Source organism: Triturus cristatus, chromosome 2_1 (assembly GCF_964204655.1).
Source record: "Triturus cristatus chromosome 2_1, aTriCri1.1, whole genome shotgun sequence".
Taxonomy (NCBI): domain Eukaryota; kingdom Metazoa; phylum Chordata; class Amphibia; order Caudata; family Salamandridae; genus Triturus; species Triturus cristatus.
The window spans coordinates 672,507,561-672,524,808 of NC_140581.1; the positions used below are offsets into that span (position 1 = coordinate 672,507,561).

The following is a 17,248-nucleotide window of genomic DNA, read 5'->3' on the forward strand; positions in this document are numbered from 1 at the left end:
AATGGATGATAAGAGGTAAGTCATTAAAGTAATTCATTCGTTTGTTAGTATCATTCCCCGATTTTGTGGACAGTCAGATGTTATCAGGGCAATGCTCCAGATTTCGAAAACTGAGCTTAATAAAAAATGGGGCTTTCCTTAGCAGAGAGAGTTTATGTGGCAAGCATAAGTACTGATCACTAGGTGGACTGTGTGGTTGTTTACATACATTCACACCTATTTTCCCTGCTTTGATTCTCAGTATTGCTTAGTATGTTGATGTCGTTTTCTCTATTATAAATTTTGCTTTTCTTGGATCCACATTAGCAAGATCTTCTTTACTATAGACTTGAGCAATAATCTTTTCCTGTGTCATGACGCCTAAAAAACGAATTGTAGTAGTATGCTGTGTTTTGACATTGATGTTTTCATTTGAAAGTATGCCTGAGCTTTTTTTTGTAGTAAAAGGTGGTGATGCCATGTTGCTGGAAAACAGTAAATTAAGAAAGGAGAAAAATAAAGCAATATTAATGGCAACTGCTTTTATAGGCTACATTAGGTGCTGTTTGTTCAAACTAAGTACCCCAATTTTCCATATGGTGGTTGTAAGAAAGTGCCCTCTTTTTGCATGGTTGCCCCCACAATTTGCTATACTGCTGATTTACTTTGACTGAGTGTGCCCTGGGTTCCTGCCAAACAGGTACCAGGGCCTATGTTCTTTCCCTAAAACTGCAATAAAAACAAAAAACAATTGGCACTCTGTGGTCACAGATCAGTCCCTTGTAAATGGTACCAAGGGCACGGTGGCCAGGGAAGACCTCCAAGGGGTGCAGCACGTATTGTGCCAGCCTTAGAGGCCCTGTACCTTTACACACACACTGTCCTTGCAGGCTGCGTGTTTTGGTGCAGAACAAAGTGAAGAGTCGACATGGCACACATCCCTGTGTGCCATGCCTAGAACCCACTGACCTGGCATAGGTCACCCATCCCTCTAGCTGGTTGCACTATACCAGTGGTGAGGGTACAGGTGCATGAGCCCGGTACCCCTACAGTGTCTACACCAATTCTAGACCTTGTAAGTGCAGTAATGCCATAAAGAGTATATGGTGCTGGGAGTTTGTCATAACGAACTCCACAGCATCATGATGGCTTTACTGAAATCTGCACATTAAACCTGCACTGGTGCCAGTGTGGGATTTCATGAAAAATGCACTCAGAGGGCCACTTAGAGATGCCCCTTGAAAAATGACCTAACACTAATGTCAAGGCTGCTCGCCAGCTGCCACCACCAGACATGTTTCTGGACCCCTGGGTCGAGAGCCTGCTGCTCTGAGTTCTGGAACAATGCACATCCTGGAACGAGGTGCCAAGCCTCCTTCCCCGGGATTGGCAGGGGCAACGAAGGGGAAGCTTCAAAGGCTTGCTGCCTTTGTGAGCTACCCCAGCCCTTTGCTGCTTCCAGCAACTGGCTCCCACAGGTTCTGACCCCCACTGTGGGCGGGAGAATCGGCAGGAAAACCAAGTGAGGAAGGGAGGTGTGCCCTCCTTTGATGACCCCACCCCTCAGGTGGAGGAGGCGAGGTGAAGCACAACTCTCAGTCCCCGCCATCTTGCAGATGGTGGGACCCAGCCAACCAGAGAAAGGCATATGCCCCCATCCCACTGGAGGGTGGCATACTAGGGGGTGTATCCACCCCAAGGAAGGACCCATTGGTCCCAACCTTTACCTACCTGTAACACCCCTATATCTAGTATCTAGGGGCAACCCTGAACCTTGCCTCCTCAGACAAGAATCGTCAAGAAGAGACGGACCGAAAAAGTCTTGCTGAACTAAGAAGAGGAGGACACCCACTGACTTGGCCCCAGCCCTAGCGGCCTGTCCCTACCTCAAACCTGCTCCGATTAAATCCCGGTGTGTCCTGCAGTCAGCAACCTCAAGAACTCGGAGGACCTGCCTTCCAAGCCAAAGACTTTGTCTCACGTGAGCACCGGATTTGCTCACCAACAGACTGTGGCCCCAGCCAAACCCGTGAGTCTGCACCCGATGCCAGCGGACCGAGTTTGAGTGGCCCAACACCACGAGGAGGTCTCCCCAGCGATCCTGACCTGAGATCTGGTGATCTGACCTGCCTCGAATCTCCAAGCGAAGCCTGCAGCCTCTTTCTGGAGGGTCTCCCCGACCGTGACCAGAGCTGGTAAAAAAACCAAATGCCTAAAGACACCCCTGCAACCGACGCCCCACGGCTTTGGGTGGCCCAACCGACGGGGTCCCAGCATCCCCAGGCATCTTACCTCTCCAACAGGTGGCCATCTTCGTCCACAAGCCTGCAGTCTTTGTTGCAATCGGAGAATCCCCATTGAAAATCAACAGGGCACCAGACGCCAAACCAGCACCCAGCTGCCCCTGCGCCGCTGCGGGTGTACTTTGGGTGGTAAATCGGATCCCCCTTTGCCCTGAGCCTTACACCAGGAGCTTTGCTCCCACAAGCTTGTGGCCTGCTCGTGAGCAGCCACCAACTGGAGGGACCCTATCCCCGATTGGATTGGATGAGAGTGCTTCCTTGACCTTGGGGAACCCTGGTTCTTACCCTAGAATACCAACTCCCACAACCAAGTACTTGCATGTTAACCGATAACCACATTTTCTCAATAGGAATAGATTGACTGGGTTTCCTTGAAAATTAGTGTGGAGTTGGTTTTGTATGAGAACTTGAAAAACTGCAAATAACTAAAAACTTATGTTCGAGGCATATGAGCTGCAGATTGTACACTTAGCATAGATCGCCATCTGGTGTTGGGCCCGGATGTTTGCAGTTTGTTTTTCTTCTTGGACAGTCTTTGGAAGTCACGAGTTTGGTGACTCCTCCTTCGGTCCGTACTGCGCATGGGCTTCGGCTCCATCCTCAGATTGTTTTTTTCCGCCATCGGGCTCGGATGTGATACTTCGTGCTCCGGCTTCGAACTTCTACGGTTCCAGCCTCGACGGAAAATCCTCGATTCTTCGAGTTCCTTCATCATCTTCATCTCTCGAAGCGGCACTTTCTCCATCCCGTTCATCGACACCGGCCTTCGGGCCCTCCGCGACTCCGGTCCCGGCCGATGGAAAGGACTCCGTTCAAAAAGTGCCCAAAATGTGGGTCTAAATTTCCCCACACCGACCTCCATCAGGTGTGTAACCTTTGCCTCTCTCCGGAACACGAGGCTAGAGACTGCCCCGCCTGCAAGTCTTTTCGATCGAAGAAGACCATCCGAGATCGAAGAGCTCGACGCACCATGGCGCACTCATCCTCCGCAGCTCCACCGGACATCTTCGGAGACGACGCCGAAGCTTCGGGGCAAACACACACCGAACAGGAGGAAGACGTCGTCAGCGCTTCCGAGGCCGACGACTCCGACGTGGAGGACATTACACCAGCGCAGCGGGCCGTGAGTAATATGCCCCCTCCTACCCCCACGCCGAAAACCAAAGAGACTCAGGTTACTCCCTCGCCTGCCGGCCTGGGCAAAACCAAAACCAAAACTTAGATCACCCCACCTTCGGGCCCGGTGTCGAAGCTCCCAAAGTCTCATGGCAGCTCGGGATCGAGCCAGCCGACACCCGGTGCCGAAAAACAGCATCCGGCACCGAAGACTGCAAAATCCAGCTCGACTCCGAAACCACCGGTGCCGAAGCCTGGACACTCGGTGCCGACCAAACACAAACACAAATCTGTCGGCACCGATGCTCCGGCGCCGAAACATCATTCGACGCCGAAACACCCGGAGACCTCAAAAAAGCATGGCGCACACAGACCATCGAAACCCCCGGTTCCGAAATCACCGGTGCCGACAGACGACTCGACACCATTGGCTCTGTTTACACCAGACCCTTTACAAAAGACTTTGTCCAAAGATCCTAAGACTGGGCTTTTGACTTTAACTACCAAGAAAAGACGCCTTGATGCTCCGGCTCCTCCTCCTCCACCCAAAAGGAAGGACTCTGCTACTTCTCCCCTCAGAGTGCCCTCCCCACTACCGCCTCCCCTACCCCCTCCACCTCCTCCACCACCTCCACCTCACAGGTCTCCGCCACCTGTACCTCACTACGATCCGACCCCATCCCCAGATCCGGATGATGGGGATCCGGACAATTACCCGGTGGACGCCCCAATGGATCCCACTCCACCAGGGACCCCAGATCCATGGGAGGATTACAATAACCCTGATATACCCAATGTACCTCAAGACGACTTATACCCATCAAGACCGTCTCCTCCAGAGGACTCCTTAGGGTTTCACCATTTAGTGCAGAGAGCAGCACACTACCATGGGGTGGACATGCACAGTGAACCAGTAGAAGAAGACTTCCTACTGGATACATTTGATATACAAGACAAATCCACTTCCATTTTACCCATGCTTAAGGGTGTCACCAAGCACGCTACAGAGGTGTTCAAAGACCCTGTCAGAGCCAGAGTACTGAACCCTAGAATAGAGAAGAAGTATAAGGCGGCACCCACAGACCCTGCTTACATCAAGGGCCCTGCTCCCCTAGATTCCCTAGTTGTCTCCACAGCTAGAAAGCGGGCTAACTCCCAATCCTCAGGAGATGCCCCACCGCCAGACAAAGAATCTAAACTTCTGGACGCGTCTGGTAAACGCACCGCCTCCCAAGCTGCAAACATGTGGCGCATTGCAAACACACAAGCACTGCTTGCGCGATATGATAGAGCACACTATGACGAACTAGAGGCTCTTATGCAGCACCTTCCAGAAAAATACAAGCACAAGGCTCATGACCTGATACAGGAGGGTAAACTAATTACAAACACCTCCATTAAGTGTGCCCTCGATGCAGCCGACACTGCTTCTAGGGCCATAAATACCAGTGTCCTGCTTCGTCGCCACGCCTGGCTCAGGATCTCAGGTTTCAAGCCTGAAGTCCAGGCATCCATACTCAATCACCCCTTTGACCAGGAAACACTCTTTGGGCCAAAGGTAGACGAAGCGCTGGAAAAGATGAAAAAGGACACAGACACAGCAAAGTCTATGGGGGCACTCCAAACACAAGCCTCCAAACGTTCCTTTCGACGCTCGTCCTTTCGTGGCACAGGCAGAGGCTCCTCCACCGATAACGCCTCTACCTCCTACAAGTCCCCTCCTCAAAATACCTTTTCAAAGGGCAATCAGAGAGGTGGTTACAGGGGTAACAACAATAAGGGCAGGGGCAAAACCAACAACACCCGTTCTGCCACCCCCCCCCCGCACAATGACTCCCCTCCGCTCCCCCCAGACCATTCCACTCCGGTCGGGGGCAGACTACAAAACTTTATCCACGTATGGGAGTCCATAACATCGGACAAATGGGTAACCCAAATCATTCGGTCAGGGTACTGTCTCGAACTAACATCTACCCCACCCAATATCCCACCAAGGCACCGTCCAATGTCTCAAGAACATTCCACACTGCTCAAACAAGAGGTACTCTCACTCCTCCAAAAACACGCTATAGAGCAGGTCCCCGTCAATCAACAAAATCTAGGGGTCTACTCCCTATATTTCTTAATACCAAAGAAAGACGGGACCCTCAGACCCATTCTCGACCTCCGGCCTCTAAATGCCTACATACACTCAGACCATTTTCACATGGTCACCCTACAGCAAGTCCTCCCACTCCTCTGCCAGGGAGACTTTCTCACAACCTTGGATCTGAAAGACGCATACTTTCACATTCCAATACACCCCTCTCACAGGAAATACCTCAGGTTCGTGGTGGACGGGCAACATTACCAATTCACGGTTCTCCCCTTCGGGGTCACCACCGCACCGCGGGTGTTTACCAAATGCCTAGCAGTAGTAGCAGCACACCTCAGACGTCAACACATTCACGTCTTCCCTTACCTGGACGACTGGCTGATAAAAGCCGCGTCCTACGACCAATGTGTGCAGCATACAAACAGCACCATCCAACTGCTCCACCAGCTAGGCTTCACGGTGAACTACCAAAAGTCCCACCTCATACCATCTCACACAAAGCAATATCTCGGGGCCACTATAGACACCTCCAAGGGTATTGCCTATCCAAACTCAGCCAGAATCACAAGCATTCAAGCCTTACGCATAACATTCCTTCCTCAACACTCTCTTCCAGCAAGAGTGTTTATGAAGCTCATCGGAATGATGGCGTCTTGCATCTTCATAGTGCCCCATGCAAGACTCCACATGCGTCCACTTCAAGAGTGCCTAGCACAACAGTGGAACCAGGCCCAGGGTCAGCTGACGGATCTGGTGTTGGTGGACGGCCGCACACATCACTCTCTGCAGTGGTGGAACACCACAAACCTTTCCAAAGGGCGGCCGTTCCTGGACCCGGTTCCTCAGGTGATTCTAACAGCGGACGCATCGCTCTCCGGCTGGGGAGCGCACCTCCTACACCTCACCATGCAAGGTCTATGGACGCCACAGCAAAAATCGCTCCACATCAACCACCTGGAGCTCTTGGCGATCTTTCTAGCCCTAAAATCTTTCCAAAAACAGATTTCGGGCAAAGCAGTCCTCATTCGCACAGACAATATGACTGCGATGTATTATATACAAAAACAGGGGGGGACACACTCTCCCCAGCTCTCCCGCTTAGCCCAGAGCATATGGAGATGGGCAATTCCCCAAAACATCTTTCTCCTGGCACAGCACGTTCCAGGCGTACAAAACACCATGGCAGATCTGCTCAGCAGACAAACACAACAACTACACGAATGGGAACTGCATCCACAAGTTCTTCACCCATTCTTCCAACAGTGGGGGCATCCTCAGATAGACCTCTTCGCCACCCACGAAAACAAAAAATGCCCAAGCTTCGCCGCCAGATACCCACACCCATTGTCCAAGGGCAATGCGATATGGATGAACTGGTCAGGCAGATTTGCATACGCCTTTCCACCTCTCCCACTAATTCCATTAGTGGTCAGGAAGCTACAACAGCACTCCCTCACACTCATTCTGGTAGCTCCGACTTGGGCCAGGCAGCCGTGGTACACCACGCTACTACAACTGTCAGTGGTACCACATCAAAAATTGCATCTATCCCCATGCCTCCTAACCCAGAACCATGGAGAAATCAGGCACCCGGACCCAGCTCAGCTCAACCTGGCGATCTGGCTCCTGAAATCCTAGAATTCGGATACCTTAACCTTCCCCCTGATTGCATGAACATCATCATGGAAGCCAGACGTCCTACCACTAGAGCATGCTATGCCGCAAAGTGGAAAAGATTCGTAATTTACTGCCGTAACAATACAATCAACCCTCTAGATGCATCCATACAGCACATAATATGCTATCTGCTCCATCTTCACAGGTGTAACCTGGCATATTCATCCATACGCCTACACCTAGCAGTGATCGCTGCCTATCTACAAAACAGGCAGCATTTATCACTCTTCAGAGTGCCCGCTATTAAAGCCTTCATGGAAGGCCTTAAACGAGTAATTCCTCCCAGGGCACCACCTTCCCCTGTATGGAATCTAAATTTGGTTCTTACACGTCTAATGGGTCCGCCCTTTGAACCAATGCACAAATGTGAGCTACAGTTTCTCACCTGGAAAACAGCTTTCCTTGTAGCTATCACTTCCCTTAGAAGGGTTGGTGAAATACAGGCGTTCACCATACAGGAACCCTACATACAAATGCATCACAGCAAGGTCATACTTCGCACAAATCCGAAGTTTCTGCCCAAAGTCATTTCCCCCTTCCACCTCAATCAATCAGTGGAATTACCTGTCTTCTTTTCGCAACCCCAATCTGTTGCAGAAAGGGCCTTACACACGCTTGATGTAAAAAGGGCGTTACTATACTACATACAAAGAACGCAACCCTTCAGGAAGACTAAACAATTGTTCGTTTCCTTCTCTCCACCACATAAAGGCAACCCCATTTCAAAATCAGGGATAGCTAGGTGGATTGTAAAATGCATACAAATTTGCTATCAAAAGGCAAAGAGAACATTATCTGTTCCCCCTAAAGCCCACTCTACAAGAAAGTTAGGGGCTTCTATGGCTTTTCTAGGGAATATACCCTTAGATGACATCTGCAAGGCAGCCACATGGTCTACACCGCACACCTTCACAAAACACTACTGTGTAGATGTGCATTCCAAGCAGCAAGCTAGGGTGGGCCAGGCTGTACTAAAGACACTTTTTCAAACAGCTGCAACGGATACCGGTGGTCGCCGCTAGGGTTGGGTACTGCTATATAATCTATGCTAAGTGTACAATCTGCAGCTCATATGCCTCGAACGGAATTTGCTACTTACCAGTATGCATCTGTTCTTGGCATGTAGAGCTGCAGAGTTGTACACGCCCACCCGCCTCCCCGGCTACCTGTATCCGTTCCAGTACATCTTATTTAGATACAACACATGGGTTTCTCACTGTTATTACTACGCTCCATCATTTCCCTGTTGGCGAAAAACAATCTGAGGATGGAGCCGAAGCCCATGCGCAGTACGGACCGAAGGAGGAGTCACCAAACTCGTGACTTCCAAAGACTGTCCAAGAAGAAAAACAAACTGCAAACATCCGGGCCCAACACCAGATGGCGATCTATGCTAAGTGTACAACTCTGCAGCTCTACATGCCAAGAACAGATGCATACTGGTAAGTAGCATATTCCTTGCTTACCTTTTCTCTAGGAAATGTCCCAGTGTGATATCTAGGCATATTACACTGAGTAGAAAAAGTAATCTATAAAGTAATCTAACAGTAATTCCCACTGTATTGAAAAGATTTACAAACCTGTCACAAGGACATGTTCATTCAGCTTGCTTGTATTGTTCAACCTGCCTTGAAAAGTACTATTTACACTTACCTGTACCAGGCTTGCTTGGTTCTAGAAAATAAATGTAACTAAATAATATTTTTTATACAAGCAAATTGGTCTGAGTTCAGTCTTTGAGTGTGTGACATCATTTGCTGCCTGAGTGTATACAACAAATGCTTAACACTGCACTCTGATAAAGCCTTACTACTCGCCCACACTACCTCAAATGGAGAGTAAGGTGCTATCTACTTTTACCTCTGCCTACCTTTGGAGTTCCACTGGACTCTGCACACTATACCTCATTTTGGTATAGTATATACAGAGCCAGCTTCCTACAGGGGTGCTTTCTAATGAGAGCATATCAGTCAGAAAATCTGTAATGTCTGCTTGGCAGCAAGCTCCTGGCAATTAGCAGTGTGCATTTCTGCCCATTTTAGCTCCTTACTGCCCGAGTTGTGAGATCTTCAGTGAGGAAATATAAGCTACCTTGTATTTATTTAGAGACCAGCTCTTCCCCTTTGAGAATGGCTTCCTTGATTAGGTTGTTGTCTCCTGTGGAAAAAGTCCTCTTTCTTCCTGCTTTTCTCTAAAGAAAGCAGGTGTGTTGGTTCCCTGCTGACTTTGTCAAGTGACACAATAATTTGCAATGACCAAGTACAGTAGAAGCATCAACATATAAACATTTGTGTATTCATTTCCTTTATACAGTACCTTCTAATGTTTACTGAGTTTTGTTCTCTAATTTCTTTAGGTCAAATACTTCTCTATTTCGCCTTGTTTCATTACGACCACTGCCTGCAGATTATCAACCTTCTGTGGTGATGCTTCCTGGAACATGTCCTGTGCAAGGTAGACAAGCAGCCCAAAGTAATATTTTTTTTCTCAAAAAATACCAAAGCATTTTACTTTTTAGAAAGGAAAAGCAATTGTACCTGTGATAACTGTACTTCTTGAGCATCAAATGTGGCATTAGAATATGTAGACTTGAACTGGTCACAGTGGTGTGAGCAGCGCAAGAGGTGGATGCTGTTCCTCACTGCGCCATATGTGTATATTCTTATCTCATGAGTAAAGACACCTATCTAGTCCAGGGGATCTCCGTGGCAACGAGTGTGAGATGCATGTGACTCAGACTGTCGGCTACCTCAAACAATTTAGCAGTTGAGGTATTGTAAGGGCCAGGGAGCAGGCAGTGGCTTCTGGGCTAAAACCGTAGTGGTTGAGGTCATTTGCCACTAGCATCCTGTACCATAGTAGGATTAAGTACAACCCTTTGTGCACATTACTCTCTGGGATGAGCAATCAGAGCGAGGCAATGTGGGGTTGTCAAGCTTCAATAATCCTAGTGAGATAAAAGGGTCTAAGGGAATGTAATTTATAGACCTGCCCAAGTACCACTCCCCTACTACTAAATTAAACACAAAAGCAACAGGAACTGGGGGTCTTATAACAGACAGCACAAAGGTGATGAGTGAAAGTGGACTGAAGTGCAACAGACCAAATCAAACCTGGCCACGAGCAGAGCATGGATTACCATCAATCTTGCTCGAAGTACAGAGCAAATGGTGAGAGAAAGGTAGCTCTCATGATCAGTAATATCATTTGGTGATCCAACTATTTGGCAGAGGTATGTCCCTTGATCGTGGGGACTACCTCGCTAGTTTGAAGCTCTGTTATCTCAGGCTGGTAAGTGTTAGCCAGCAACACATGAGGTGTAAGAGGTTGTGAAGAACAAGGATCGTGATCCTATAGTGTGCAGTGCAAGAGATAGAAACAGTGAGAACTAAAAAAGGTTGTGTAGAGAGGACAAATCTTGATGTACCGAGTACTCCACACACCTTGATTAAAAGGGTGTAACAAGGTTATAGCAGTGCTAGCAAGTGACTGCTATGTGAAGGTCAACATGTTTCAGCCATCCGGGTTTGACTCCCCACGGCTTTCGTCAGGACCTAGGTTGCACTGAAACAAGCTACTGCAAAAAGTACATTACTAGGCGTGAAAGAGATCACACTTAACTACATATAAGAGGTTGAATAAGATTGGAAAAATACAACCTTCAACGCTCTAAATCCTCAGGAGCGTAGAGTGTAATCATCACCTAGAAAATAAAGCACCCGTTGCACAAAGTCCAAAACACACACAACAAAACAGAAGTACTGTCATTTTGAGCAAGAATCTATCTTTGCATTATAAATAAGCATATCAAAATCGCTTACCCCACGTGCTCTAGGATTGTACCTCACCTACCCTGGAACCATGCTCGGGTGTAGGAGGCCCCGCTCTGTAACGTGGGTAACAAAAAAACAATACACAAGCAAAGAGTTTTTCTAAATTTTTCATTGTTTTGTAATTTCATTTTTTTGTAATTTTTCTAGAACTAAAAAATATTTTAATCAACTATGATTATTGGTTTATCTCAGAAGCAATCCCCTAGTGTACCCCTGTGTAGTTCTGGCTTAACATCCAGACTAGAAAACACTACACTCTCATTAAAATCAAATCACCCTGAAAAGAATTCAAAACGCCAGATTCACATAAAGCAGATGTTTATGTCAAGGCTGTAATCTCAGCCAAGCGCTATTAACAGTAAGCTGACTTCAACTAAGAAACTGAAGACAGGACACAAAGCCCAGTGAGTGCTCTGCCAAAAACACACACACACCTTATGAAAGAATTCGAATCCATTCTAAAACGATAGGAACGCTTACCTATCCGTCGTTGCCCCAGACCTGATCGAGCTGGGTGGGAGGCAGCGAGAGGACTGAGAAGTGCACTTAAATAGTGTTATCAGTCTCACCTGGTAACGATCAGCGGTTGCTGCCACGCCCACTGTGGTCACCCATCGCTGTCCGTGAGTGGCGTATGTAAAAGACTACAAAATGACGTCATACTACTTGGGAAATGTAGTTTATGACTTAAACACAAAAAAGGGGCGAATCATTCGTCCATACTATGCCGATCAAATAATATGTTATGAGCGATGCTCAATGTCAAAGAATAAAAATAAACTAAAATGAAATAATGAAAGTCACCCACTACTCAAATCCTGCAGCGTCTGTTCGAAGCTGCGATCTGCGAACAATGTAACATCTACAATTCTGAAGTGTCAAGCCCTGAATCATTAGCAGACCGATAATGGACTGTTGCGCTATATGTCGTGGGGCTATATTTATCCTTCAAGGTCTGGTGGTACATGTAAAGCGGTCTGATTACTAATTAGGTGACTACAAAATGACGTCATGCTACTTGGGAAATGTAGTTTATGACTTAAATGCAAAAAAAGGGGCAAATCATTCGTCCATGCTATGCCGATCAAATGATACATAATATGTTATGAGCGATGCTCAATGTCATGGGACTAAAGCTCTTATAAAGCTCTGACACAGGATCCCACTGAAAGATTAAAAAGCACAATTGGGCAACATATTGAAGAAGCACTGAAGGAAGGTTGGATAACAACACGAGAAGCACAGTGTTTACAAACAAAATTCCCTGTCATTCCGTATTTTTACGCCCTACCTAAGGTGCACAAGCCCAGTAGGCCACCTCCTGGGAGGCCCATCATCTCCGGCATAGGTTCCCTTTTGGAACCTTTGTCAACTTTTGTGGACCATTTTCTAAGACCCATTGTCCAGAAAATGCCAACATATCTACAGGACACTAAGGATGTCCTGCGACTGCTTCCACAAGTTGAATTCGACGTCGAGACAGATTTTCTAGTCTCCTTTGACGTCGAGTCTCTGTATACATCAATCCCTCAAAATGAGACACTTGATACAATATGCACTATTCTGGAAGCTACGGATTTACAGTCCATCACACCAGTACATTTCATTATGTCTTTGGCACGTATAGCGATGAAAGAAAACTTTTTCAAATTTGAGAATACCACCTATTTGCAGATCTCAGGTACCAGCATGGGCAGCGTTTTCGCGCCCAGCTTAGCGAATCTGTATGTGCATTCTTTTGAACAGGAATTTGTGCTGGCCCCCACCAATCCCTTCCTTACATCGATTTGCTTATGGAAGCGGTATATTGATGATGTTTTGGTGGTGTGGCGTGGTGACCAAGAGTCAATTGGCTTATTCCATCATTGGCTAAATACACGCAATGACTACATGAACTTCACAGTAGAGAGTGACAAGATGCGTCTGGCTTTTTTGGATTTATCCATCTTTGTAACACCACAGGGCCTTGCGAGTGAATTGTACCGAAAACCCATGGCACGTAACTCACTGTTGAGATATGATAGCCAGCACCCAAAGGCCCTTAGGGATAATTTACCCTATGGCCAGTTTTTAAGAGTCTGTAGGAACTGCTCTACTACAGAGGGCTTTGTAAAACATTCTAACCTCTTAACAGAACAACTCAAAGAGAGACTCTACCCACACAAACTGATCAAACGGTCATGTAAGAGAGCCTCAAACAACAACCGAGAAGCTCTGTTAGACCTACCTACACCGAAACCACCCCTCGAACGGTTGACGTTTGTCAACACATTCAGTACTCTATCTAACAGAATCAAGAAGAGTATCAAGAAACATTGGCGTATCTTAAAGAGAAGTGGAGAAGTGTGGCTCACTGTGGAGAAGTGTGGCTCACTAGTTAGAGTAGGCAGACCTGGAAGCAGAGGTCAGCCTGGGACCAGGGTTCAATTCCCGGCTTGGCTGGGTCTTGAGTCCATAAATTGTCCATGGACTCGATAATTCTCGCTCCAGTGCATACTCGATTCATGGGTTCACACTCTGTGACTCTGGGCAATAGCTTGCTTAATCTCCACAATGGCCCCTCGCGGTGGGATGCCTGGCTTTCACCTTGTGGATGCCCTGCTGGGTTATCTCACAGGGGAATACCAGGACGGGTTCCCTAAGCAAGCGCTTAGAGACCGGTTGGTGATTTGCGCTATATAAATATCTGCACATTTACATTTACATTTAAACAGCTGCAATGACAATATTGCTCCACCATTGTTTGCCTTTAAAAGATCAGGCAACTTAAGAGACAGACCGGTACATACACGTCCCCAGGTGTGCCTCCCAAGGCCACTGGGGACTCTCTGGGACTTACTGCCAGTCTCTGGACACCATCCATGCGGGGGTTGTTCGGTTTGCCCACAAACCACTCATAGTACAACTATTGACATTGGTTCCGGCAGAACTTGGATCCAAAGTCAATTTACTAATTGCAACAGTAGTAACCTGATCTACCTACTCACGTGCCCGTGTCACATCCGATATGTGGGTATGACCACTCGGAAAGTGAGGGCACGTATGCTTGAACATAAAAGCACGTTCAGGTGCAAAAAACTCACAACCAGACTTACTAGACACTTTGTAGAGGCGAACCATGCTGCAGAAGAGTTTCACTGGACAGTATTAGAAAAACCAATCATACCTCTGCACATGAGTGATATTTCCAGATTCCTGTTCATTAAAGAACAGAAATGGGTATACAAACTTCAGAGCGACACTTTAGGTCTAAATGATGATATACCTTGGACTAGCCTGTAGAAATACAGTTCATAATTCATGATTGAGGGGACACCCAAGTATATAACTACTAAGGGCTTCACACATGACTTAATCACTGACAGGACATATAACACTCGATCACAGTGAATAGTATCCACCGGCGACATATAGATATATTTTTTTAATATGATTCATAGATATCTATATGTGTCAGGAACTTATAATGCTAAGCACCTCCTTCCTAGTTTGCCAGTATGAGTGACCGTTTGGCGGTTTTATACAACATCCCTATTGTCAGTAGTCTGACCTTGATGTCCCTTTTAGATTCATGTTTATATTTAGATCACTTAGAAGCAAGTTTCCTTGAATGACACATCTGATGTAGGTGATGCAGTACTAGGCAATATAATAACGGAAAGGACTAGCCAGCATATACAATTATGATTCCCCTGGGAACTATAATTCTAGTCTATATGACATCTTCTTGTAGTTTCTTCCTGGTTGGGGTCACCTAATTAGCGATCACATGGCTTTACATGTACCACCAGACCTTGAAGGATAAATATAGCCCCACGACATATAGCGCAACAGTCCATTATCGGTCTGCTATTGATTCAGGGCTTGACGCTTCAGAATTGTAGATGTTACATTGTCCGCAGATCGCAGCTTCGAACAGACGCTGCAGGATTTGAGTAGGGGGCGACTTTCATTATTTAATTTGTTTATTTTTATTCTTTATTATTTTTATTTAGTCCCATGACATTGAGCATCGCTCATAACATATTATGTATCATATGATCGGCATAGCATGGACGAATGATTTGCCCCTTTTTTTGCATTTAAGTCATAAACTACATTTCCCAAGTAGCATGACGTCATTTTGTAGTCACCTAATTAGTAATCAGACCGCTTTACATGTACCACCAGACCTTGAAGGATAAATATAGCCCCACGACATATAGCGCAACAGTCCATTATCGGTCTGCTATTGATTCAGGGCTTGACACTTCAGAATTGTAGATGTTACATTGTTCGCAGATCGCAGCTTCGAACAGACGCTGCAGGATTTGAGTAGTGGGTGACTTTCATTATTTCATTTTAGTTTATTTTTATTCTTTGACATTGAGCATCGCTCATAACATATTATTTGATCGGCATAGTATGGACGAATGATTCGCCCCTTTTTTGTGTTTAAGTCATAAACTACATTTCCCAAGTAGTATGACGTCATTTTGTAGTCTTTTGCATACGCCACTCACAGACAGCGATGGGTGACCTCAGTGGGCGTGGCAGCAACCGCTGATCGTTACCAGGTGAGACGGATAACACTATTTAAGCGCACTTCTCAGTCCTCTCGCTGCCTCCCACCCAGCTCGATCAGGTCTGGGGCAACGACGGATAGGTAAGCGTTCCTATCGTTTTAGAATGGATTCGAATTCTTTCATAAGGTGTGTGTGTGTTTTTGGCAGAGCACTCACTGGGCTTTGTGTCCTGTCTTCAGTTTCTTAGTTGAAGTCAGCTTACTGTTAATAGAGCTTGGCTGAGATTACAGCCTTGACATAAACATCTGCTTTATGTGAATCTGGCGTTTTGAATTCTTTTCAGGGTGATTTGATTTTAATGAGAGTGTAGTGTTTTCTAGTCTGGATGTTAAGCCAGAACTACACAGGGGTACACTAGGGGATTGCTTCTGAGATAAACCAATAATCATAGTTGATTAAAATATTTTTTAGTTCTAGAAAAATTACAAAAAAATGAAATTACAAAACAATGAAAAATTTAGAAAAACTCTTTGCTTGTGTTTTGTTTTTTTGTTACCCACGTTACAGAGCGGGGCCTCCTACACCCGAGCATGGTTCCAGGGTAGGTGAGGTACAATCCTAGAGCACGTGGGGTAAGCGATTTTGATATGCTTATTGATAATGCAAAGATAGATTCTTGCTCAAAATGACAGTACTTCTGTTTTGTTGTGTGTGTTTTGGACTTTGTGCAACGGGTGCTTTATTTTCTAGGTGATGATTACACTCTACGCTCCTGAGGATTTAGAGCGTTGAAGGTTGTATTTTTCCAATCTTATTCAACCTCTTATATGTAGTTAAGTGTGATCTCTTTCACGCCTAGTAATGTACTTTTTGCAGTAGCTTGTTTCAGTGCAACATAGGTCCTGACGAAAGCCGTGGGGAGTCAAACCCGGATGGCTGAAACATGTTGACCTTCACATAGCAGTCACTTGCTAGCACTGCTATAACCTTGTTACACCCTTTTAATCAAGGTGTGTGGAGTACTCGGTACATCAAGATTTGTCCTCTCTACACAACCTTTTTTAGTTCTCACTGTTTCTATCTCTTGCACTGCACACTATAGGATCACGATCCTTGTTCTTCACAACCTCTTACACTTCATGTGTTGCTGGCTAACACTTACCAGCCTGAGATAACAACAGAGCTTCAAACTAGCGAGGTAGTCCCCACGATCAAGGGACATACCTCTGCCAAATAGTTGGATCACCAAATGATATTACTGATCATGAGAGCTACCTTTCTCTCACCATTTGCTCTGTACTTCGAGCAAGATTGATGGTAATCCATGCTCTGCTCGTGGCCAGGTTTGATTTGGTCTGTTGCACTTCAGTCCACTTTCACTCATCACCTTTGTGCTGTCTGTTATAAGACCCCCAGTTCCTGTTGTTTTTGGGTTGTCAAGCTTGCCATTCAACAATCGGTCAGCCGACACAATAACTTAAATGTCCAGTCCATTGTCTTTTCAGAAAAAGAAAGTACTTTTAATCATGCCGTTGTACAAAATTCTGCTCAATCCAATTGATTGTATCTGGCACTGTCTCTGGGTGTGATTCTCCTTTGGGGTGCTTCACCCCCTGATTTCCTTTACTAGTCCATCCTGGATTGTCCTTTTTCTGGTGGCTCTCCCCAGCCCCCCTTTGAAAGACAGGTAAAGCTTGAATCAAGTGCATGTGCAGCCTGTTGCCTCTCTAAAAGTCAAAT

General features: G+C 46.4%; 1 protein-coding gene across 2 annotated transcripts in view; it reads left to right on the plus strand.

The window, feature by feature from the left end:
* WDR36 (WD repeat domain 36) overlaps window positions 1–17,248 on the plus strand; it is a 580,433-nt gene that overhangs the window by 375,330 nt on the left and 187,855 nt on the right. The window contains exon 18 of one of the 2 annotated variants that reach the window (XM_085632587.1): window positions 9,527–9,642. In XM_085632587.1, coding sequence (XP_085488713.1) covers window positions 9,527–9,642 — 116 coding nt within the window. The remainder of the gene's footprint in view (window positions 1–9,526; window positions 9,643–17,248) is intronic. The other variant, XM_085632588.1, reaches the window with a different exon arrangement.